At 50.1% G+C, this 26,389-nt stretch overlaps 1 protein-coding gene across 1 annotated transcript in view; it reads left to right on the top strand.

Moving 5' to 3' along the window:
- Positions 1-19,311, top strand: part of ppil3 (peptidylprolyl isomerase (cyclophilin)-like 3) — a 21,023-nt gene extending 1,712 nt beyond the window's left edge. Inside the window, exons 2-6 of the mRNA XM_070863459.1 lie at positions 5,863-5,937; positions 13,359-13,452; positions 17,107-17,174; positions 17,289-17,407; positions 18,337-19,311. Of these exons, the coding sequence (XP_070719560.1) occupies positions 5,863-5,937; positions 13,359-13,452; positions 17,107-17,174; positions 17,289-17,407; positions 18,337-18,463 (483 nt within the window). The 3' untranslated portion in view covers positions 18,464-19,311. The remainder of the gene's footprint in view (positions 1-5,862; positions 5,938-13,358; positions 13,453-17,106; positions 17,175-17,288; positions 17,408-18,336) is intronic.
- Positions 19,312-26,389: the final 7,078 nt, after the last annotated feature.

Here is a 26,389-nt window from a genome sequence, read left to right on the forward strand (position 1 = left end):
GAGAAAAAGAAAGATGAGAAAAAAGAAAGATGAGAAAAAAGAAAGATGAGAAAAAAGAACGATGAGAAAAAAGAAAGATGAGAAAAAGAAAGATGAGAAAAAAGAAAGATGAGAAAAAAGAGACAAAGAAAGATGAGAAAAAAAGAAAGATGAGAAAAAGAAAGATGAGAAAAAAGAAAGATGAGAAAAAAGAAAGATGAGAAAAAAGAAAGATGAGAAAAAGAAAGATTGAGAAAAAAGAAAGATGAGAAAAAAGAAAGATGAGAAAAAAGAAAGATGAGAAAAAGAAAGATGAGAAAAAGAAAGATGAGAAAAAGAAAGATGAGAAAAAGAAAGATGAGAAAAAGAAAGATGAGAAAAAAGAAAGATGAGAAAAAAGAAAGATGAGAAAAAAGAAAGATGAGAAAAAAGAAAGATGAGAAAAAGAAAGATGAGAAAAAAGAAAGATGAGACAAAGACAAGATGAGACCCCAGACGCTGAAAGCATGAGAAGAAAGATGCCCCCCTCCCTCATCTCCCCCCTCCCTCATCTCCCCCCTCCCTCATCTCCCCCCTCCCTCATCTCCCCCCTCCCTCATCTCCCCCCTCCCTCATCTCCCCCTCCCTCATCTCCCCCTCCCTCATCTCCCCCCTCCTCATCTCCCCCTCCCTCATCTCCCCCTCCCTCATCTCCCCCTCCCTCATCTCCCCCCCTCCCTCATCTCCCCCCTCCCTCATCTCCCCCCTCCCTCATCTCCCCCCTCCCTCATCTCCCCCCTCCCTCATCTCCCCCCTCCCTCATCTCCCCCCTCCCTCATCTCCCCCCTCCCTCATCTCCCCCCTCCCTCATCTCCCCCCTCCCTCATCTCCCCCCTCCCTCATCTCCCTCCCTCCCTCATCTCCTCCCCCCCTCCCTCCCTCCCTCCCTCATCTCCTCCCCCCCTCCCTCCCTCCCTCCCTCATCTCCTCCCCCCCTCCCTCCCTCATCTCCTCCCCCCTCCCTCCCTCATCTCCTCCCCCCCTCCCTCCCTCATCTCCTCCCCCCTCCCTGCCTCATCTCCTCCCCCCTCCCTGCCTCATCTCCTCCCCCTCCCTCCCTCATCTCCTCCCCCCTCCCTCCCTCATCTCCTCCCCCCTCCCTCCCTCATCTCCTCCCCCCTCTATCCCTCCCTCATCTCCTCCCCCCTCCCTCCCTCCCTCATCTCCTCCCCCCTCCCTCCCTCCCTCATCTCCTCCCCCCTCCCTCCCTCATCTCCTCCCCCCTCCCTCCCTCCCTCATCTCCTCCCCCCCTCCCTCCCTCCCTCATCTCCTCCCCCCTCCCTCCCTCCCTCATCTCCTCCCCCCTCCCTCCCTCCCTCATCTCCTCCCCCCCTCCCTCCCTCCCTCATCTCCTCCCTCCCTCCCTCCCTCCCTCCCTCCCTCCCTCCCTCCCTCCCTCCCTCATCTCCTCCCCCCTCCCTCCCTCATCTCCTCCCCCCCTCCCTCCCTCATCTCCTCCCCCCCTCCCTCCCTCATCTCCCCCCTCCCTCCCTCATCATCTCCCCCCTCCCTCCCTCATCATCTCCCCGCTCTCCCCCTCATCTTCCCCCCCCCCCTCCTCCTCTCTTTCGCCCACCGCCCCCCCCTCACCCCCCCCCCTCCTCTCTTCCGCCCACCGCCCCCTCCTCACCCCCCCCCCCCCCCCCCCAACCTGGAGACATATTTGCTGGAGTTTATAAACTTTGCCTCCAGCCTGGTCCCAACTCCTCCTTCCCTTCAAGTTTTCAATTTTGGTTTGATTTGTTCAACAGTTACCAGCCCCCTGTGGTTTACTGCCTGCTTTCATGTTGGATTCCTGGTGACAGGGTGGTTGCCCTCCATGACGGGGGCGTTTGAACAGCCTTGATCGTGTAGAATGGCGGAGCAGGCACGAGGGGCCAAATGGCCTACTCCTGCTCCTATTTTTTTATGTTCTTAAGATCATGGCTGATCTGATCATGGTCTCAGCTCCACTTCGCTGCCCGTTCCCCATAAGCCTTTACTCTCTTATCGTACAGATATTTGACTATCTCCACCTTAAATATATTTAATGACCCAGCCTCCACAGCACTCAGGGGTAGAGAATTTGACAGATTCACGACCCTCTGAGAGAAGAAATTCCTCCTCATCTGAGTTCTAAATGGGCGACCCCTTATTCTGAAACTATGCCCCCTCGTTCTAGATTTCCCACGAGGGGAAACATCCTCTCTGCATCTACCTTGTCGAGCCCCCCCTCAGTATCTTGTATGTTTCAATAAGATCACCTCTCCTCCTTCTCAACTCCAATGCGTATAGGCCCAACCTGCTCAGCCTTTCATAATTCAACCCCTTCATCTCAGGAATCAACCTAGTGAACCTTCTCTGAACTGCATCCAGGTATATCCCTCCTTAAATAAGGAGATCAAAACTGTACACAATTCTCTAGGTGTGGCCTCACCAATACCCTGTACAGTTGTAGCAGGACTTCTCTGCTTTTATACTCTATTCCCCTTGCAATAAAGGCAAACATTCCATTTGCCTTCCTGATTACTTGATGTACCTACATACTAACTTTTGTGCACAAGGACCCCAGGTTCCTCTGTAGTGCAGCATTTTGTAAACTCTCCATTTAAAAAAGAATTTGCTTTTTTATTTTTTCTGCCAAAGTGGATAACCCCACATTTTCCCACATTATACTCCATCTCCAAATGTTTGCCCACTCACTGAGCCTGTCTATATCCCTTTGCAGATTCTTTGTGTCCTCCTCATAACTTGCTTTCCCATCCATTTTTGTATCATCAGCAAACTTGGCTACATTACACTCGGTCCCTTCATCCAAGTCATTAATATCGATTGCAAATAGTTGAGGCCCCAGCACTGATCCTTGTGGCACCCGACTAATTACCATTTGCCAACCGGAAAATGACCAATTTATCCTAACTCTCTGTTTTCTGTTCGTTAGCCAATCCTCTGTCCATGCTAATATATTACCCCCAACCCATGAGTTCCTGTGCACTAACCTTTTACGTGGCACCTTATCGAATGGCTTCTGGAAATCCAAAAACACCACATCCACTGGTTCCCCCTTATCCACCCCGCTCATTACATCCTCAAAGAACTCCAGAAAATTTGTCAAACATGATTTCCCCTTCATAAACCATGCTGACACTGCCTGACTGTATTATGCTTTTAGAAACATAGAAATTTACAGCGCAGAAGGAGGCCATTTTGGCCCATCGTGTCCACACAGTCCTTGGTCAGCAGCCCAAAAGGTTACATATGAACCTATGAACAATGATGGAAAGGCAAAGAACACCCAGCCCAACCAGTCCGCCTCATACAACTGCGACACCCCTTATACTGAAAACATCTACACTCCACCCCAACCGGAGCCATGTGATCTCCTGGGAGAGGCAAAAAAACAGATAAAAACCCAGGCCAATTTAGCGGGGAAAAAATCTGGGAAAATTCCTCTCCGACCCATTCAGATGATCGACACTAGTCCAGGAGATCACCCTGGCCGTATTCTATTCCCTGTAGTACCATTATATCTGTGCCGTCCAACGAAAGGTCATCCAGTGTAATCCCAATTTCCAGCTCTAGGTCTGTAACCCTGCAGGTTACTGCACTTTAAATGCCCATCCAACCATCTCTTAAAAGCGGTGAGGGTTTCTGCATCCACCACTCTTCCGGGCAGCGAGTTCCAGATCCCCACAACCCTCTGCGTAAAGAAGCCCCCCTCAAATCCCCTCTAAACCTTCCACCAACCACCTTAAAACTATGCCCCCTCGTTATAGACCCCTCCACCAATGGAAATAGACCCTTACTATCCACTATGTCCAGGCCCCTCAGTATTTTGTACACCTCGATGAGGTCTCCTCTCAACCTCTTGTGTTCCAATGAGAACAAACCCAGCCTATCCAATCTGTCCTCATAACTAAGATTCTCCATTCCAAGCACCATCCTAGTAAATCTCCTCTGCACCCTCTCTAGTGTAATCACGTCCTTCCTATAATACGGCGACCAGAACTGCATGCAGTACTCCAGCTGTGGCCTAACCAAAGTATTATACAATTTAAGCATAACCTCCCTGCTCTTATATTCTATGCCTCGGCCAATAAAGGCAAGCATTCCGTATGCCTTCTTAACCACCTTATCCACCTGGCCTGCTACTTTCAGGGATCTGTGGACAAGCACTCCAAGGTCCCTTTGTTCATCTACACTATTAAGTGGCGTACCGCTTAATGTGTATACCTTTTCCTTATTAGCCCTCCTAAAAGACAGGATAAATCTACTTTTGGAAAGGCAAGGATTAATTAGGGACAGTCCGCACGGATTTGTAAAGGGAAGATCGTGTTTGACTAACTTGCCTCACACTTCTCTGAGTTAAATTCCATTTGCCACTGCTCTGCCTACCTGACCAGTAGATTGATATCCTCCTGCAGCCCATGACTTTCCTCTTCATTATCAACCACACAGCCAATTTTAGTGTCGTCTGCAAAGCTTCGTAATCATACTCCCTATATTTAAATCTAAATCGTTGATATATACCACAAAAAGCAAGGGACCCAGTATTGAGCCCTACGGAACCCCACTGGAAACATCCTTCCAGTCACAAAAACATCCATCAACCATTACCCTTTGCTTCCCACCTCTAAGCCAATTTTGGATCCAACTTGCCACTTTGCCCTGTATCCCATGGGCTTTAACCTTCATGACCAGTCTACCATGTGGGACCTTATCAAAAGCCTTGCTAAAGTCCATATATACTACATCATACGCACTACCCTCATCGTCCCTCTTAGTTACCTCCTCAAAAAAATCAATCAAGTTAGTCAAACACGATCTTCCCTTTACAAATCCGTGCGGACTGTCCCTAATTAATCCTTGCCTTTCCAAATGTAGATTTATCCTGTCTTTTAGGATTTTTTCCAATAATTTTCCCACCACTGATGTTAGGCTAACTGGTCTTTAGTTTCCTACTTTCTGTCTCCCTTCTTTTTTAAATAGGGGCATTACATTTGCAGTTTTCCAATCCGCTGGGACCTCTCCAGAATCCAGGGAATTTTGGTAGATTGTAACCAATGCATCCACCATCTCTGCAGCCACATCTTTTAAGACCCTGGGATGCAGGCCATCAGGTCCAGGGGACTTGTCCACCTTTAGTCCCATTATTTTACCGAGTACCTTCTCTTTAGTAATAGTGATTGTTTTAAGTTTCTCCCTCCCTATAGCCCCTTGATTATCTATTATTGGGATGTTTTTAGTGTCTTCTACCATGAAGACCGATACAAAATATTTGTTCAAAGTCTCTGCCATTTCTGTTTCCCATTATTAATTCCCCAGTCTCATCCTCTGAGGGACCAAAGCTTACTTTAGCTACTCTCTTCCTTTTTATATACCTGTAGAAGTTCTTACTATCTGTTTTTATATTTCTTGCTGTTTTACTCTCATAATCTATCTTTTCTCTCTCTCATTTTTTTAGTTGTGCTTTGCTGGTTTAAAAAAAATTCCCAATCCTCTGGCCTCTGACTAATCTTGGCAACATTGTGTGCCGTTGTTTTCAATTTGATACCATCCTTTACTTCCTTAGTTAGCCACGGATGATTTATCCTTCTCTTAAAGTCTTTCTTTCTCACGAATATATTTTTGTTGAGAGTTATGAAATATCTCCATAAATGTCTGCCATTGCTCATCAACCATTAACTTTTAATCGATTTTCCCAGTCCACTTTAGCCAACTCTGCCTTCCCCCGGTGACGGGGCGGTTGCCCATGGTGACGGGGTATTTGCCCTTGGTGATGGGGTCCGCCACCCCTTGCAGACGGGGTGGCTGTGCTGAGATATTTGCGGCTCTGACTCTTTGTCCAACACCTTGTGTTTCAGGCCCTGACGATTCGCACTGACCTGGGAGACATTAAGGTTGAGCTGTTCTGTGAGCGGACGCCCCGATCCTGCGAGGTGAGTGCTTATGCTTCTGACCAGCAGTGCTTGGCTCAGGGTGGCTCTGCGTGTCGCCGTCCAGCTGTGGCTTGGCATCGCGGTTATTCTCAGCTTCTGCTGCCACACTTATCCCAGGACTTTCTTTACCTCTCTGCTATTTAGACAGTGCAGTAAATAGTGTAGATGGGGAAGGAGTCAGAGTAGTGGTGAAGGGATTTTTTTTGGCTGGAGGGAAGTATATAGTGGGATCTCCCTGGGGTCAGTATTAGCTTTTCTTGTTTTATATATGTGACCTGGACTTGAGTATAGGGAGCACAATTTTGAAGTTTGCCGATGATACAAACCTTGGCAATGTACTAAACAGTGACCTTGGCAATGTACTAAACAGTGAGTAGGATAGTAGCAGGTTTCAGGAGGACAGACAGACTGTGAAATGGGCAGGTACGTGGTAGATGCAATTTAATGTGGCTATGTGTGAAGTGATGCACTTTGGGAGGAACAACATAGAGAGGAAGTATCATCTAAATGGTGCTATTTTGAAGGGGGTACAAGAGCAGAGAACATATGAACATAGGAAACAGGAGCAGGAGGAGGCCATTTGGCCCTTTAAGCCTGCTCCGCCATTCAACAAGATCATTGTTGATCTTCTACCTCGACGCCTTCCCGCACTATCCCCATATCCCATAATTCCCTTAGTGCCAAAAATCTATCGACCTCTGTCTTGAATATACTCAACAGAGGGACCTGGGGGTGCGTATTCACAAATCTTTGAAGGTGGCAGGGCAAGTTGATAAGGCAGTTAAGAAGCGTATTGGATTTGTAAATAGGGGCACTGAATACAAAAACAAGGAAAGCATGTTAAATCTTTACAAATTACTGGTTCGGCCTCAGCTGGAGTATTGTGTCCAATTCCGGGCACCGCACTTTGTGAAGGATGTCAAAGCCTTGGAGAGGGTGCAGAGGTGGTTTACCAGGGTTCAGTTATATGGAGAGATTGGAGACGCTGGGTTTGTTCTCCTTGGAGCAGAGAAGGTTAAGGGGAGATCCAATAGAAGTATTCAAAATTATGAGGGGCTTTGATAGAGCAAGTATGGAGAAACTGATTTCACTGGTAAGTGCGTCAGTAACCAGAGGTCATCAATTTAAATAATTGGCAAAAGAAGTAGAGGGGAAAAGAAAATGTTTTCACACAGTGAGTTGAGAAGATCTGCCTGAAAGGGTGGTGGACGCAGATTCCACAGGAAATTTCAAAAGGCAATGGGACATTTGCTTTAAGAAGATGCATTTGCAGGGTATGGGGAAATATGCTGGAATGGAGACATATTAGGACAGCTCTTTCAAAGAGCCGGCACAGGCACGATGGGCAGAATGGCACTGTACGATTCTATGATTCTGTGAACCTTAAAATTAGAGCCAGGCCATTCAGGAGTACAATCAGGAGGCACGCTTTCAACTAAAGGGTGGTGGAAATCTCCCTACAAGGCTGTGGGTGCTGGGAGTCCATTGGAGCTTTCAAGACAGATTAATTTGTTGGGTGAGTGTATCACGGGATATGGAGCAAAGGTGGGTAAATGGAGTTGAGTAACAGAGTAGCCATAATCTACTCCTATATTCATGTATACATCTGGTTGGCCACTTTTTCTTTCTCCCTGCAGGACTTCAGGTAAAGTATCAATGGGATTAGGTCTGTTACTCTATAACACTGGGGTACAGTACTGGTGGGTACAGGTCTGTCAGTGTATAACACTGGGGTACAGTACTGGTGGGTATAGGTCTGTCAGTGTATAACACTGGGGTACAGTACTGGTGGGTACAGGTCTGTCACTGTATAACACTGGGGTACAGCACTGGTGGGTACAGGTCTGTTACAGTATAACACTGGGGTACAGTACTGGTGGGTACAGGTCTGTCACTGTATAACACTGGGGTACAGTACTGGTGGGTACAGGTCTCTATCATTGTATAACACTGGGGTACAATCCTTGTGGGTACAGGTCTGTCACAGTATAACACTGGGGTACAGTACTGGTGGGAAGAGGTCTGTCATTGTATAACACTGGGGTACAGTACTGGTGGGTACAGGCTGTCACTGTAGAACACTGGGGTACAGTACTGGTGGGTACAGGTCTGTCACTGTATAACACTGGGGTACAGTACTGGTGGGTACAGGTCTGTCACTGTAGAACACTGGGGTACAGTAATGATGGGTACAGGTCTGTCACTGTATAACACGGATACAGTACTGGTGGGTACAGGTCTGTCACTTTATAACACTGGGGTACAGGCCTGTCAGTGTATAACACTGGGGTGCAGTACTGGTGGGTACAGGCCTGTCACTGTCTAACCTTGGGGTACAGTACTAGTGGGTACAGGTCTGTCACTGTATAACACTGGGGTACAGGTCTGTTAGTGTATAACACTGGGGTACAGTACTGGTGGGTACAGGTCTGTCACTGTATAACACTGGGGTACAGTACTGGTGGGTACAGGTCTGTCACTGTATAACACTGGGGTACAGTACTGGTAGGCACTGGTGTGTCACTGTATAACCCTCGGGTACAGATCTGTCATTGTTCAACCCTGGGGTACAGCTCTGTCACTATACAACACTGGGCTACAGTACTCGAGGGTACAGGTCTGTCACTGTATAACACCGGGGTACAGTACTGGTGGGTACGGGTCTGTCATTGTATAACCCTGGGGTACAGTACTGGTGGGTACAGGTCTGTCACTGCATAACACTGGGGTAGAATACTGGTGGGTACGGGTCTGCCACTATATAACACTGGGGTGCAGGTCTGTCACTGTATAACACTGAGGTACAGTAATAACATAAGAATTAGGAACAGGAGTAGGCCATCTAGCCCCTCGAGCCTGCTCCGCCATTCAATAAGATCATGGCTGATCTGGCCGTGGACTCAGCTCCACTTACCCGCCCGCTCCCCGTAACCCTTAATTCCCTTATTGATTAAAAATCAATCTATCTGTGACTTGAATACATTCAATGAGCTAGCCTCAACTGCTTCCTTGGGCAGAGAATTCCACAGATTCACAACCCTCTGGGAGAAGAAATTTCTTCTCAACTCGGTTTTAAATTGGCTCCCCCGTATTTTGAGGCTGTGCCCCCTAGTTCTAGTCTCCCCTACCAGCGGAAACAACCTCTGTGCCTCGATCTTGTCTATCCCTTTCATTGTTTTAAATGTTTCTATAAGATCACCCCTCATCCTTCTGAACTCCAACGAGTAAAGACCCAGTCTACTCAATCTATCATCATAAGGTAACCCCCTCATCTCCGGAATCAGCCTAGTGAATCGTCTCTGTACCCCCTCCAGAGCCAGTATATCCTTCCTTAAGTAAAGTGACCAAAACTGCACGCAGTACTCCAGGTGCGGCCTCACCAATACCCTGTACAGTTGCAGCAGGACCTCCTTGCTTTTGTACTCCATCCCTCTCGCAATGAAGGCCAACATTCCATTCGCCTTCCTGATTACCTGCTGCACCTGCAAACTCACTTTTTGGGATTCAGGTCCCTCTGACCCTGTGCGGAGGGGAGCGGGTAGGTCCGAAGGCCTCCTCGTAGGACTGCTCCTGGGCACGGCCAAGGGTGCCATCAGCCGGTCCAGGCAGCGGGCGGTCGAGGGGGTCGTTCAACCTGACTGCCTGCCTCTCTTCCGCTCTTACATCCGGTCCAGGGTGTCCTTGGAGATGGAGCACGCGGTGTCCACCGGTACGCTCGCGGCCTTCCGCGAGAGGTGGGCACCGGAGGGACTGGAGTGCATCATCACGCCCGGCAACCAAATTTTAATTTGATTTTACGTTTTTAAGTTTAATTTGTTTTAATTGCCGGTGCTTTTAGTGTCCCCCTTCCCTTTTATAGGGGGCACTGGGGAAAATTGTGATTTTAGTGCCCAAAAAAAAACCAAAAAAAGAAAAACACAAAAAAAAAAAGGGGGAAAAAAAAAAGGGCCTTGTAAATGTCTGGAGTGTCACCCAGGTCGGGTGGCACCGTTTAATGTTTTATGTTTTTGCAGGTGAACTCCAAAAAGAGTTTCAGGTCCCTCTGCACCTCAGCATGTTTTAATTTCTCCCCATTCAAATAATATTCCCTTTTACTGTGCTTTTTTTCCCCAAGGTAGATGACCTCACACTTTCCGACATTGTATTCCATCTGCCAAACCTTAGCCCATTCGCTTAACCTATCCAAATCTCTTTGCAGCCTCTCTGTGTCCTCTGCACAACCCGCTTTACCACTAATCTTTGTGTCATCTGCAAATTTTGTTACATTACACTCTGTCCCCTCTTTCAGGTCATCTATGTATATTGTAAACAGTTGTGGTCCCAGCACCGATCCCTGTGGCACACCACTAACCACCGATTTCCAACCGGAAAAGGACTCATTTATCCCGACTCTCTGCTTTCTGTTAGCCAGCCAATTCTCGATCCATGCTTAATACATTTCCTCTGACTCCGCGTACCTCTATCTTCTGCAGTAACCTTTTGTGTGGCACCTTATCGAATGCCTTTTGGAAATCTAAATACAGCACATCCATCGGTACACCTCTATCCACCATGCTCGTTATATCCTCAAAGAATTCCAGTAAATTAGTTAAACATGATTTCCCTTCATGAATCCATGCTGCGTCTGCTTGATTGCACTATTCCTATCTAGATGTCCCACTATTTCTTCCTTAATGATAGTTTCAAGCATTTTCCCCACTACAGATGTTAAACTAACCGGCCTATAGTTACCTGCTTTTTGTCTGCCCCCTTTTTTAAACAGAGGCATTACATTAGCTGCTTTCCAATCCACTGGTACCTCCCCAGAGTCCAGAGAATTTTGGTAGATTATAACGAATGCATCTGCTATATCTTCCGCCATCTCTTTTAATACCCTGGGATGCATTTCATCAGGACCAGGGGACTTGTCTACCTTGAGTCCCATTAGCCTGTCCAGCACTACCCCCCCTAGTGATAGTGATTGTCTCAAGGTCCTCCCTTCCCACATTCCTGTGACCAGCAATTTTTGGCATGGTTTTTGTGTCTTCCACTGTGAAGACGGAAGCAAAATAATTGTTTAAGGTCTCAGCCATTTCCACATTTCCCATTATTAAATCCCCCTTCTCATCTTCTAAGGGACCAACATTTACTTTAGTCACTCTTTTCCGTTTTATATATCTGTAAAAGCTTTAACTATCTGTTTTTATGTTTTGCGCAAGTTTACCTTCGTAATCTATCTTTCCTTTCTTTATTGCTTTTTTAGTCATTCTTTGCTGTTGTTTAAAATTTTCCCAATCTTCTAGTTTCCCACTAACCTTGGCCACCTTATACGCATTGGTCTTTAATTTGATACTTTCCTTTATTTCCTTGGTTATCCACGGCTGGTTATCCCTTCTCTTACCGCCCTTCTTTTTCACTGGAATATATTTTTATTGCGCACTATGAAAGAGCTCCTTAAAAGTCCTCCACTGTTCCTCAATTGTGCCACCGTTTAGTCTGTGTTTCCAGTCTACTTTAGCCAACTCTGCCCTCATCCCACTGTAGTCCCCTTTGTTTAAGCATAGTATGCTCGTTTCTGACACAACTTCCTCACCCTCAATCTGTATTACAAATTCAACCATACTGTGATCACTCATTCCGAGAGGATCTTTTACTAGGAGATCGTTTATTATTCCTGTCTCATTACACAGGACCAGATCTAAGATAGCTTGCTCCCTTGTAGGTTCTGTAACATACTGTTCTAAGAAACAATCCCATATGCATTCTATGAATTCCTCCTCCAGGCTACCCCGTGTGATTTGATTTGACCAATCGATATGTAGGTTAAAATCCCCCATGACTACTGCTGTTCCTTTTTCACATGCCTCCATTATTCCCTTGATTATTGCCCGCCCTACCGTGAAGTTATTATTTGGGGGCCTATAAACTACGCCCACCAGTGACTTTTTCCCCTTACTATCTCTAATCTCCACCCACAATGATTCAACATTTTGTTCATTGGAGTCAATATCGTCTCTCACAACTGTCCTGATATCATCCTTTATTAACAGAGCTACCCCACCTCCTTTCCCTTCTTGTCTATCTTTCCGAATCGTCAGATACCCCTGTATGTTTAATTCCCAGTCTTGGCCACTCTGCAACCATGTTTCTGTAATGGCCACCAAATCATACCTATTTATAATGATTTGTGCCGTCAACTCATTTACTTTATTTCGAATGTTGCGTGCGTTTAGGTAGAGTATTTTAATCCTAGTTTTTAAATCATGATTTTTAGTTTTGACCCCTCCTGCAGCCCCTTTATATTCAGTGGCCCTTTTTGTTTTTTGCCTTGGATTTCTCTGCCCTCCACTTTTGCTCATCTCCTTTCTGTCTTTTGTTTTTGTCTCCTTTTTGTTTCCCTCTGTCTCCCTGCATTGGTTCCCATCCCCCTGCCACATTAGTTTAACTGGTGGGTACAGGTCTGCCAATGTAGAACACTGGGGTACAGTACTGGTGGGTACAGGTCTGTCACTGTATAACACTGGGGTACAATACTGGTAGGCACAGGTGTGTCACTGTATAACCCTCGAGTACAGGTCTGTCATTGTTCAACCCTAGGGTACAGCTCTGTCACTATATAACACTGGGCTACAGTACTCGTGGGTACAGGTCTGTCACTGTATAACATGGGTATAGCACTGGTCGGTACAGGTGTGTCACTGTATAACCCTGGGGTGCAGTACTGGTGAGTACAGGTCTGTCACAGTATAACACTGAATTACAGTACTGGTGGGTACAGGTCTGTCAATGTAGAACACTGGGGTACAGTACTGGTGGGCACAGGTGTGTCACTGTATAACGGTGTACAATACTGTTGGGTACAGGTCTGTCAATGTATAATGCTGGGGTACAGTACTGGTGGGTACAGGCCTGTCACTGAATAACACTGGGGTACGGTACTGGTGGGTACAGGTCTGTCACTGTATAGGATGGGTACAGTAATGGTGGATACAGGTATGTCACTGTATAACACTGGGGTACATGTCTGTTAGTGTATAACACTGGAGTGCAGTACTGGTGGGTACAGATCTATCACTATAACACTGGGGTACAGGCCTGTCACTGTCTAACCCCGGGGTACAGTACTAGTGGGTACAGGTCTGTCACTGTATAACACTGAATTACAGTACTGGTGGGTACAGGTTTGTCAATGTATAACACTGGGGTACAGTACTGGTGGGTACAGGTCTGTCACTGTATAACACTGGAGTACAGTACTGGTGGGTACAGGTCTGTCACTGTATAACACTGGGGTACAGGCCTGTCACTGTCTAACCCCGGGGTACAGTACTAGTGGGTACAGTTCTGTCACTGTATAACCCTGGGTACAGTACTGTAATTTCCGGCCGTGTCCTTTCTCCCGCTGACGCTGATTGTTCTCCTGTTTTCCCTCCTGACTCTAGAATTTCCTGGCGCTGTGTGCCAGTGATTACTACAACGGGTGCCTGTTCCACCGTAATATCAAAGGTTTCATTGTGCAGACTGGAGACCCGACAGGTAACTTCCCCACTCCCTTGACGGCCGTACTTTCAGCTGCCTGGACCCTAATCTCTGCAGTTCCCTTCCTCAACCTCTCTGCCTCTCTCTCCTTTAAGATGCTCCTTAAAATCTACAGGGGAAAAAATTGGCCGCCTTTGCGTTTCCCGTTAGCATTGCCTGGGGGCGATAACGGGGCGCCAAGGGGTTACCGGTTGCGCGTGGTGAAATCACCGACCTCCCGCGAACTTCTCTGGCAGGTTAGCTCTGGCGCTAAAACTTACCGCCTCGATCTCCTGCGTTCCAGGGATCGTCTTTCTGGGCCACTTCAAAAGGCAGTTAAGAGCCCACCATGTTGGCGTGGAACTGGAATTTAATGCCGAGAAGTGTGAGGTTGTGCATTTTGGCAGAAGGGATAGGGAGAGGCACTATAGATTTAATAAGAACATTAGAAATAGGAACAGGAGTAGGCCATACGGCCCCTCGAGCCTGCTCCATCATTCAATAAGACCATGGTTGATCTGATCATGGACTCAGCTCCACTTCCCCGCCCACTCCCCATAACCCCTTATCCCCTTATCGTTTAAGAAACTGTCTATTTCTGTCTTAAATTTATTCAATGTCCCAGCTTCCACAGCTCTCTGAGGCAGCAAGTTCCACAGATTTACAACCCTCTGAGAGAAGAAATTTCTTCTCATCTCAGTTTTAAATGGGCGGCCCCTTATTCTAAGATTATGCCCCCTAGTTCTAGTCTCCCCCATCAGTGGAAACATCCTCTCTACATCCACCTTGTCAAGCCCCCTCATAATCTTATACGTTTCAATAAGATCACCTCTCAGTCTTCTGAATTCCAATGAGTAGAGGCCCAACCTACTCAACCTTTCCTCATAAGTCAACCCCCTCATCTCCGGAATCAACCAAGTGAACCTTCTCTGAACTGCCTCCAAAGCAAGTATCTCCTTTTGTAAATATGGAAACCAAAACTGCACGCAGTATTCCAGGTATGGCCTCACCAATACCCTGTATAACTGTAGAAAGACTTCCCTGCTTTTGTACTCCATCCCCTTTGCAATAAAGGCCAAGATACCATTGGCCTTCCTGATCACTTGCTGTACCTGCATACTATCTTTTTGTGTTTCATGCACAAGTACCCCCAGGTCCCGCTGTACTGCAGCACTTTGCAATCTTTCTCCATTTAAATAATGACTTGCTCTTTGATTTTTTTCTGCCGAAGTGCATGACCTCACACTTTCCAACATTATACTCCATCTGCTAAATTTTTGCCCACTCACTTAGCTGTCTGTTTTTTTGCAGATTTTTTGTGTCCACCTCACACATTGCTTTTCCTCCCATCTTTGTATCGTCAGCAAACTTGGCTACGTTACATTCAGTCCCTTCTTCCAAGTCGTTAATATGGATCGTAAATAGTTGGGGTCCCAGCACTGATCCCTGTGGCACCCCACTAGTTACTGGTAGCCAACCAGAGAATGAACCATTTATCCTGACTCTGGCACAGTTCTAAAGCGTGTGCAGGGACACAGGGACCTTAGATTCATGTGCATAGATCTTTGAAGGTGGCAGGACATATTGAAAGAGTAGGTAGCAAAGCATGTGGGATCCTGAGTGTCATAAATAGAGGTATTGAGTACAAAAGCCGGGAAGTTATGCTGAACTTTTATAAAGCTCTGGTTAGTCTGCAACTGGAGTATTGCAGAGGAGATTTACCAGAATGTTTCCAGGGATGAGGGATTTTAGCTACGAGGTTAAATTGGAGAAGCTAGGGTTGTTCTCCTTGGAGCAAAGGGGGTTGAGGGGAGTGTAAGATTAGGATCACAGGTCACACACACATACCCAAATGGTAAGGTATTTTATTAAAGAGCGACAGTTTTAAAGCATAATCAGACACCGCATACAGTTAAGGTAGATATAGACATACAACCCGTGACAGTTGAGAGTGGTCTACGTGGAGCGAAGTGGCCGGAAGGACGCATGGATAGTCAGAGCGGAAGTCTCGGATTGGTGGATCCCTTCAGCCAGTGGCAGTGGTAACCTCTTGGGTTGTTCCTCGAGCTGTGATACCTGGTGCCAATCATCTTTTACCCATCCTATAGCCCAATTGCCTGGGAGAGGTATCACTGACAGTCCCTTCTCATCTCGCTGACAGCGGTTTCTTATCTCTGTGCTGAATGTCTCGTTATATTTCTTAAGGACACTTTATGGTCTCATTGGCTCCATGCTGTCTCACTTTGGGTCTCCCGAGGGGTACTTTGTTTATTCTACCGCTCTGTGCTGACTCTCCTTATCAGTTTAATGTCTGGGGATGTCCGTCCTTGCGTTAGCTGTGTGCTCTCTGTGCCCTTGTCGAATGCAGCTGCCCAGCTGCTGGGCTGGGAAGCCTTTTTCTTTCGGCTTATTATCCCCGTTTTGTAATTTGCAATTTCTTTGGATTTAAACCCCTGCTTTTAGATTTAACTATTTCTTACAGGAGATTTGTTAGAGGTGTACAAGGTGATGACAGGTTCAGATAAGGTAGACAAAGAAATGCTGTTCCCATTTGCTGATCATTCAAGGACTAGGAGACACAGATTTAAGGTTTTGGGCGAGAGATACAGGGGGAGATGTGAAGAAGAACTTTTTTATGCAGCGGGTGGTAATGACCTGGAACTCACTGCCGATGAAGGTGCTGGAAGCGGAGACGATCAATGATTTCAAAAGGAAATTGGATAGGTACTTGAGGGAAATAAACGTGCAGGGCTACAGGGATAGAGCAGGGAATGGGATTAACTAGATTGCTCAACCGAGAGCCGGCATGGACGCGATGGGCTGATGGCCTCCTGTGCTGTTATGACTCTGAGTCTGTTGGACTGCAGCCAGCCCAGTGCCCATGTACTGTTTCAACCCCAGTAAAACCAGTCTGCATGGTGTGGGAGGGTTGATTGACATGCTCAGGCACAATGATATATATACTTGGCTGTTTTCTGCCAGTTCTGCAGATCTTTTGGTGTTCATGTAGATAGAGCTGAATCACGAAAGCTGGTTCGGCTAAACCTAGATGCTGCTCCAGGAGAGAGTTAACAAAGTCTGTAGTTATTTGGCTACATTCCGGGAGGAGTCACGTGTTCCGATATTGTTTACTCTGCTGCCATTCTGAAGACTGGGAGGAGAATGAGGGCTTTGTGTCTGTCAGTGAGCTACCTACAGTAATAAGGGGTTCTCTTCGACCCTGGGGCAGACTGTATTTCGAGATATTGTGTGCGAGTCACGCCCCTGTTCGGAGGGAGGGAAGGACTTGCTGACAGGAGTGGGAGTAGGTGCCGAGCAGCAGCAAAGTGTCTGGGCATAAACCAGCAATGTAACACTGCTGGATCTCTTGTCCTCTGTACAGCACTGTGTCTGCATTATCCACATCACATTTCAGCTGCCTGGGCCCTAAGCTCTGGAATTCCCTCCCATAACCCCTCTGCCTCTCTATCTCTCTCTCTCCTTTAAGACGCTCCTTAAAACCTACCTCTTTGAACCAGCTTTTGGTCTCATCTCCTTCTGTCCTTGGTGTCAAGTTCTGTTTGACAATCACTCTTGTGAAGTGCCTTGGGTTGCTTTATTATGTGAAAGGTGCCATATAGTTGTACAAAGTTGTTGTTGTAGTACTTGCATGCGCTGTGATTTTCCCCACAGGCACTGGGAAAGGAGGATCCAGTATCTGGGGCAGGAGGTTTGAAGATGAGATCAGTGAGCATCTTAAGGTGAGAAAAGACTTTATTTAAAACCTTTTGTGCTCGTCAGAATGCCGCTCCCAGCGAGTGACGCTGGCGCTGATTGGTGCCCCACTTCATCTACCTGTTCATGGTCTGTTTCAGCACAATGTCCGAGGGGTCGTTTCCATGGCAAACAACGGCCCCAACACAAACTCTTCCCAGTTCTTCTTCACGTACGGGAAGCAGCCTCACCTTGACATGAAGTACACGGTGTTTGGCAAGTAGGTTTAAAAAGCAAGACTTGTATTTCTGTAGCGACTTTCACAACCTCAGGGCGCCCCAAAGCACTTTACAGCCAACGACGGACTTTTTGCAGTGCAGTGACTGTTGTAAGGTCGCAAACGCGGCAGCCAAAATGCGCACAGCAAGATCCCACAAGCAGCACTGTGATGATGACCAGATAATCTATTTCGGCTGAGGGATAACTCCCCATGCTCTTCTTCAAAATAGTGGTCAGTCGGCACGGAGCCCGGTCAGTCCGCATGTCCACTTTCGAGGGCAGACGGAGCCTCGGTTTAACGTCTCATCCGAAAGGCAGCAATTCCCGACAATGTAGCACTCAGTACATCCTCAGTATTTCACGAGATAGTTTTGTCTCTGGAGTGGGACTTGAACCCACAACTGTCTGACCCAGAGGTGAGTGTGCTGCCCACTGAGCCACAGCTGTTCACATGCCATCGCCCTGTGGGTGGTGCCCGCAGGCCTCGCCAGCCCCTGCGGGGAGGCGCTCTCCTGGGAGTGGAGGGCAGCGCCTTGACTGTGTTGTTCAGCTGCTCTGCTCACCCCCTCCGTCCTTACAGGGAAATGTGCAGAATAACAATACACTAAAACAGCCACAACAACAGGCACGATGGGCCGAATGGCCTCCTGTGCGTAAAGTTCTATGATTCTATGAACACTCAGATTGGGCTGATCTTTATATATCTGTGGACAATAACCGAATCAATCAAAAAATATTCTGTATTATATAAATTACTGTGTCTACTACGTTATAATGGGAAATACCCCTGTAAAGTTCAATTAAATCACCCCTTAACCTTCTAAATTCTAGGGAATACATCCCTAGTTTGTGTAATCTCTCCTAATTTAACCCTTGCAGTGCAGGTATCATTCTGAACTGAACCATCCCATTCTCCTCCTCTCTCCCCAGAGTAATCGATGGGCTGGAGACACTCGATGAGCTGGAGAAGCTTCCGGTAAATGAGAAGACGTTCCGACCTCTGACCGAAGTACGCATCAAAGATGTTGTAATTCATGCCAATCCGTTCGCACTCTGATTCCAGGCCGGCCGATCGAACAGAGGCATTTGTAGGAAGGAAGACTCTGAGCAAGGGGTGGGATTCCACTGAGAGATAGAATTCAAATCAGATCAGTGAGACCAGCGCTCTCCACCATCCACCGTCAGACCTCAGCCTTTCCCACTGCTCACTTGGACATGATCCACAGAAATAACCATCAACCTGGGAGTCTCATATGGACCACGGGTGCTGGGCATGAGACGTCCTCTCTCTATCTCTCACTCTCCTCTTCATCTCTCTTTCTCTCGCCCTTTCTCACAGCCTCTCCGTCTCCGCCTCTCTTTATCTCCTCTCTCTCTCCCTCTTTTTCGCCACCAATCACTCTCTCTTTCACTCCGCCTCTTTCTCTCTCCTCTCTCCCTCTATGTAACTCCTCTCCCCTTCTCTATCCCCCCCCCTCTCTCTCTCATATATATATATATATTTTTTTTTCTCTCCTCTCCCTGCCCCTCTCTATCTCCTTGCTGCCCTTCTCCACCTCTCTCCCTCATTTTCGCCAGCTCTCACTCTATCCCTCTTTCACTCCGTCTCTTTCTCCCTCTCCTCTCTCCCTCTCCTTTCTCCCTCTCTGCTCTCCCATCTCCTCTCTCCTTCGACCTCCCATTTCCTTCTCTCCTCCCGTCTCTCCTCTCTCTCTCTCTCTCTCTCTATCTTCTCTCTCCCCCTCTTTTTCGCCACCTCTCACTCTCCCTCTTTCACAGCACCCCTCTCTCCCCCCTCTCTCTCCCCCCCCTCTCTCCCCCCCCCCTCTCTCTCCCCCCCTCGCTCTCTCTTCCCCCCCTCTCTCTCTTCCCCCCCTCTCTCTCTTCCCCCCCTCTCTCTCTTCCCCCCCTCTCTCTCTTCCCCCCCTCTCTCTCTTCCCCCCCTCTCTCTCTTCCCCCCCTCTCTCTCTTCCCCCCCTCTCTCTCTTCCCCCCCTCTCTCTCTTTCCCCCCTCCCCCCCCCCACCTCTACCTCCCCCCCCCACCTCTACCTCCCCCCCCCCACCTCTACCTCCCCCCCCCCACCTCTACCTCCCCCCTCCCACCTCTACCTCCCCCCCCCCACCTCTACCTCCCCCCCCCCACCTCTACCTCCCCCCCCCACCTCTACCTCCCCCCCCCACCTCTACCTCCCCCCCCACCTCTACCTCCCCCCCCCCCCACCTCTACCTCCCCCCCCCCCCACCTCTACCTCCCCCCCCCACCTCTACCTCCTCCCCCCCACCTCTACCTCCCCCCACCTCTACCTCCCCCCACCTCTACCTCCCTCCCCTCCCCTCTCTCTCTCATTCGAGTTCCCAGGCAGGTGAATGGAGGGAATTACAAGTTGAATTGTGTTCCTAAACCAGAAGATACTGCGACCGCTCCCAGGACAGTGGGCGATGCAGTTACTGCACTGGGTGGTGCACTGGGTAATGCAGTTACTGTACTGGGTGATGCACTGGATGATGCAGTTACTGCACTGGCCGATGCACTGGATGATGCAGTTACTGCACTGGATGATGTTAACTGGGGCATCGGTTATTTGATGTCTCTTACATAAAACATTCAGTCTGTGGGTGGCTGTTAACCCAGTGTGTGTTCTGTTTTAAATAAATTGGGTGGTTTGTGTAAAGTTCTTAAAGCTGGACTTATTTGAAATGAATATTTTTCTAACAGGTAAAATAAAAAGCCTTATTTCTGAGTAGTTTCTGTTAGGGTCAGTGGCCTTTATATCAGGTGATGTGGATACAAGTGCTGACCCAGGAGATGGGAGGGTCGATGGGTCAAAGGCTGTCTTCATCCTCTGCTCAGACCTGGCTGTAGACCTGCAGCCAGTGCTCTGGATGTACACGAGCTACAATTAAACGGAAGTCCCTTCAAGATCAGACAGTGTTAGTGCGATGTGACCCCAGGGCACCCGGTCCCAGGAATGGCTCAGCTCCGAGTAAAGCTGAGATAGAGAATGCAGTTAACATGTAGCGTGTCAGTCCGCCCGGGGCCCGGTAAGTCCACCCGGGGCCTGGTCTGTCCGCCCGGGGCCCGGTCAGTTCCCCCGGAGCTTGGTCAGTCCGACCAGCTTCGGTCAGTCTGCACGGTCAGTCCGCACAAGGCCCGGTCAGTCCGCCCGGCTCCGGTCAGTCCGCACGGTCAGTCCACACGGGGCCCGGTCAGTCCGCCCGGCTCCGGTCAGTCCGCACGGTCAGTCCACACGGGGCCCGGTCAGTCCGCCCGGCTCCGGTCAGTCCGCACGGTCAGTCCACACGGGGCCCGGTCAGTCCGCCCGGCTCCGGTCAGTCCGCACGGTCAGTCCGCACGGAGCCCGGTCAGTCCGCCCGGCTCCGGTCAGTCCGCACGGTCAGTCCGCACGGAGCACAGTCAGTCCGCAAAGAGCCCGGTCATTCTCACAGAGCCCGTCAGTCCGCACGGAACGCGGTAATTCCGCATGGTCAGTCCGCACGGGGCCCGGTCAGTCCGAACGGTTATTCCGCATAGTCAGTCCACCCGGGTCCCGGTTAGACAACATGGGGCCCGGTCAGTCCGCCCGGCTCCCGGTCAGTCCACCTGCTCAGTCCGCACGGAGCCCGGTCAGTCCGCCCGGCTCCCGGTCAGTCCACATGCTCAGTCTGCACGGAGCCCGGTCAGTCCGCCCGGCTCCCGGTCAGTCCACATGCTCAGTCCGCATGGAGCCCGGTCAGTCCGCACGGAGCGCGGTCAGTCCAAACGGTTATTCCGCATGGTCAGTCCGCCCGGGTCCCAGTCAGACCGCTGGGGCCCAGTCAGTCCGCCAGGCCCCGGTCAGTCTGCAGGGAGCGTGGTCAGTAAGCATGGTCCGTCCGCACGGAGCCCGGTCAGTCCGCACAGGGCTTGGTCAGTCCACACGGTCAGTCCGCACGGAGCCCGGTCAGTCCGCACGGTCAGTCCACACGGATCCCGGTCAGTCCGCACGGATCCCAGTCAGTCCGCACGCTCAGTCCGCACGGAACCCGGTCAGTCCGCAAGGAGCCCGGTCTGTCCCCCCGGTGCCTGGTCAGTCCGCCCGGAGCTTGGTCAGTCCGGTCAGTCCGCCCGGCCCCGGTCAATCCGCATGGAGCCCGGTCAGTCCGCAAGGAGCCCGGTCTGTCCCCCCGGTGCCTGGTCAGTCCGCCCGGAGCTTGGTCAGTCCACCCGGAGTCCGGTCAGTCCGTCCGGCCCCGGTCAATCCGCACGGAGCCCGGTCAGTTTGCATGGTCCGTCTGCACGGGACCCGGTCAGTCCGCCCGGGGTCCAGTCAGTCCGCACGGTCAGTCCGCCCGGCTCCGGTCAGTCCGCATGGTCAGTCCACACGGAGCCCGGTCAGTCCGCCCGGCTCCGGTCAGTCCGCACAGTCAGTCCACACGGGGCCCGGTCAGTCCGCCCGGCTCCGGTCAGTCCGCATGGTCAGTCCACACGGAGCCCGGTCAGTCCGCCCGGCTCCGGTCAGTCCGCACGGTCAATCCACACGGAGCCCGGTCTGTCCCCCTGGTGCCTGGTCAGTCCCCCCGGTGCCTGGTCAGTTCCCCCGGAGCTTGGTCAGTCCGCCCGGAGCTTGGTCAGTCCACCCGGAGTCCGGTCAGTCCGCCCGGCCCCGGTCAATCCGCACGGAGCCCGGTCAGTCGCATGGTCCGTCTGCACGGGACCCGGTCAGTCCGCCCGGGGTCCGGTCAGTCCGCACAGGACCCGGTCAGTCCGCCCGGCCCCGGTCAATCCGAATGGAGCCCAGTCAGTCTGCCCGGCCCCGGTCAGTCCGCCCGGAGCTTGGTCAGTCCGCCCGGAGCTTGGTCAGTCCACCCGGTCAGTCTGCCCGGGCCCCGGTCAGTCCACAAAGTCAGTCTGCCCGGCCTCGGTCAGTTCGCCCGGAGCCCGGATAGTCCGCACGGGGCCTGGTCAGACCGCGCGGAACCCGCTCAGTCTGCGCGGAGCCCGGTCAGTCCGCACAGAGCCTGGTCAGTCCGCACGGGGCCCAGTCAGTCCATATGGAGCACGATCCTCTGCCCCTCCCAATTTTGTGTCATCTACAAATCTAACTAATGTTGATTGAGTCTCTTACTCCAGGTCATTGATATAAATGATAAATGGTAACAGTCCCAATAGAAAGCTTAACATGCTTGGAATTGTAAATGAAGGAACTCCAGGTTAATGAACCAAATGACACCAACATTGTGTGGGCAAAACTACATTTACACCTCGAGGAAAAGCTAGCAGACTTTCTGTTGCAAAGAGTACTTTGTGGCCTTGACATTTAACCTTCCATGCTTATTTCAGCAATTCAAAAACATGGCAGATTTTAACATGGGCAAAATCCATTCCACCGCACATTAGCTAACGTCACCTGTGCTGTAATTTTGTTACTTCTGCCTTGTTCTTTAGATAACCTGGCAGTTGTATAATTAGATTGTTACAGTGTACTTTCTCTCTATGCTTAGAACTTTCACCTGTATCATTCATGGCCGTGACACACCGAGAACTTGCCTTTTTACTGAGTCTTTCAGAGTGGTTGGAAGCGGGTAGTGGTGTCCCGCAGATTAACACGATTGACCACTCCATCCTCCTCCAACGCCTCTCCACCATCGTCCAGCTGGGAGGGACTGCACTCGCCTGGTTCCATTCTTATCTATCTAATCATAGCCAGAAAATCTTCCCACTCCCACATCATTATCTTTGGTGCTTCCCAAGGATGTATCCTTGGCCCCTCCTATTTCTCATCTTATATGCTGCCCCTTGGCGACATCATCTGAAAATATGGTGTCAGTTTCCACATGCGCACTGACCACACCCAACTCTACCTCACCACCACTTCTCTTGACCCCTTCATGGTCTCTAAATTGTCCAGTACTCGATGAGCAGAAATTTTCTCCAATTAAATATTGGGAAGACCGCAGCCATTGTTTTTGGTCCCCGCCACAAACTGCGATTCCTAGCCACTGACTCGATCCATCGTCCTAGCATCTGTTTGAGGCTGAACCAAACTGTTTGCAACCTAGGTGTCATATTTGATCCTGAAATGAGCTTCCAGCCACATATCCGCGGCATAACTAAAACCGCCAATTTCCACCTCTTTAATATTGCTCATCTCCACTCCTGCCTCAGCTCATTTGCTGCTGAAGCCCTCATCCATGCCTTTGTTACCTCTAGACTTGACTACTCCAACACACTCCTGGCTGGCCTCTCACGTTATACCCTAGGTAAACTTGAGGTTATCCAAAACTCGGCAGCCCATGTCCTAACTCGCACCAAGTCCCGCTCACCCATCATCCCTTGTGCTCGCTGACCTATAATGGCTCCCAGTTAACCAATGCCTCGATTTCAAAATACTCATCCTTGTTTACAAATCCCTCCTTGGCTTTGCTTCTCCCTATCTCTGTAATCTCCTTCAGCCTCACACCCACCCCCCCCCCCCATACCCGACCCTGCCCCCAGATGTCTGCGCTCCTCGAATCCTGCCCTCTTGAGCATCAGTGATTATAACTGCTCAACCATTGGTGGCCGTGCCTTCAGCTGCCTGGGTCCAAAGCTCTGGAACTCCCTCCCTGAACTTCTTCGCCTCTCTATCTCTCTTTCCTCCTTTAAGATGCTCCTTAAAACCTATCTCTTTGTCCAAGCTTTTGGTCATCTGCCTCAATTTATTATTATGTGGCTCAGTGACAAATATATTTGTTTTATCTCATAATACTCCTGAAGCACATTGGCATATTTTACTCCGTTAAAGGCACTACATAAATTCAGACAGAACAGTCAATTGAAACAGGAGTTAGAAGTTGCTTATGCAGTCTTGTGTGAGCTTATGGCTCAGCCAATAAGAGCTGTGGATCACACGCAATGTGAATGAAACATTTATGAATTACAGGGAAAGTTAAAGAAACAGGAACTGTGGTCTCTGATCACTTATGTATGCTAAGAGTCTAGACAGAAAAAATGAGAACAACAACAATAATGTAAATTGGGATTATTTGAAGCGAGGCTACATGGTATGATGAGCTGGGACCTGGGACGACGTCACCAATACCGTCAATGCGCCTTAACGAGAATAGAGTAGTCACTGTTACATACTCGGATAATAAACCCTTGTCGGCAATGTGCAGGTAGGCGAGACAAGAATGATAACCCCATTGATGTCCGGCGACACAGTGTGCCCTATCGGTGGCTACATGGGGAACTGAACAATGGGGAATATAAGAAGCTGCTTAGGGCGACTTGTGAGGCAGGGCTGCATTCCTCTCTCAATCTTAACATCCACCTTCCAGCCACTACACCAGCAGAAACCGCAGTCAACATTACGCAGTTACTGGGTATGGATCAATTAAATATAATCCATCAATGTGGACAGAGTACTCAAGGTCTTGTGGAGCACCTTCGCGCATTCGCAAACCGGCTGTTGGATTTGTCTGAATTGACGAGGTCCACAAGAGCTTCTCAGGATGAGCATCCAGCCCCCAATCCAGGGGATACCCAATACTATTGAAGCCCCCCCCCCACTCCCGGAGTACTACTATTGAAGCCCCCCCCCCCCACTCCCGGAGTACTACTATTGAAGCCCCCCCCCCCCTCCCGGAGTACTACTATTGAAGCCCCCCCCCCTCCCAGAGTACTACTATTGAAGCCCCCCCCCCTCCCAGAGTACTACTATTGAAGCCCCCCCCCCCCTCCCGGAGTACTACTATTGAAGCCCCCCCCCCCCCACTCCTGGCGTACTACTATTGAAGCCCCCCCCCACTCCCGGAGTACTACTATTGAAGCCCCCCCCCCACTCCCGGAGTACTACTATTGAAGCTCTCCCCCCCACTCCCGGAGTACTACTATTGAAGCCCCCCCCCCACTCCCGGAGTACTACTATTGAAGCCCCCCCCCCACTCCCGGAGTACTACTATTGAAGCCCCCCCCCCCACTCCCGGAGTACTAATATTGAAGCCCCCCCCCCCACTCCCGGAGTACTACTATTGAAGCCCCCCCCCCACTCCCGGAGTACTACTATTGAAGCCCCCCCCCCCCCACTCCCGGAGTACTACTATTGAAGCTCTCCCCCCCACTCCCGGAGTACTACTATTGAAGCCCCCCCCCCACTCCCGGAGTACTACTATTGAAGCCCCCCCCCCACTCCCGGAGTACTACTATTGAAGCCCCCCCCCCCCACTCCCGGAGTACTAATATTGAAGCCCCCCCCCCCCACTCCCGGAGTACTACTATTGAAGCCCCCCCCCCACTCCCGGAGTACTACTATTGAAGCCCCCCCCCCCCCACTCCCGGAGTACTACTATTGAAGCCCCCCCCCCCACTCCCGGAGTACTACTATTGAAGCCCCCCCCCACTCCCGGAGTACTACTATTGAAGCCCCCCCCCCCCACTCCCGGAGTACTACTATTGAAGCCCCCCCCCCCCACTCCCGGAGTACTACTATTGAAGCCCCCCCCCCCACTCCCGGAGTACTACTATTGAAGCCCCCCCCCCCTCCCGGAGTACTACTATTGAAGCTCCCCCCCCCTCCTGGAGTACTACTATTGAAGCCCCCCCCCCCTCCCGGAGTACTACTATTGAAGCCCCCCCCCCTCCCGGAGTACTACTATTGAAGCCCCCCCCCACTCCCGGAGTACTACTATTGAAGCCCGTCCCCCTCCCGGAGTACTACTATTGAAGCCCCCTCCAGGAGTACTACTATTGAAGCCCCCCCCTCCCGGAGTACTACTATTGAAGCTCTCCCCCCCCCCCCCCTCCCGGAGTACTACTATTGAAGCCCCCCCCTCCCGGAGTACTACTATTGAAGCTCTCCCCCCCCCCACCCTCCCGGAGTACTACTATTGAAGCCCCCTCCAGGAGTACTACTATTGAAGCCCCCCCCCTCCCGGAGTACTACTATTGAAGCTCTCCCCCCCCCCCACTCCCGGAGTAGTACTATTGAAGCTCTCCCCCTCCCCCCCACCCCCGGAGTAATA

This window comes from Pristiophorus japonicus, chromosome 20, assembly GCF_044704955.1.
Source record: "Pristiophorus japonicus isolate sPriJap1 chromosome 20, sPriJap1.hap1, whole genome shotgun sequence".
Classification (NCBI taxonomy): Eukaryota; Metazoa; Chordata; class Chondrichthyes; family Pristiophoridae; genus Pristiophorus; species Pristiophorus japonicus.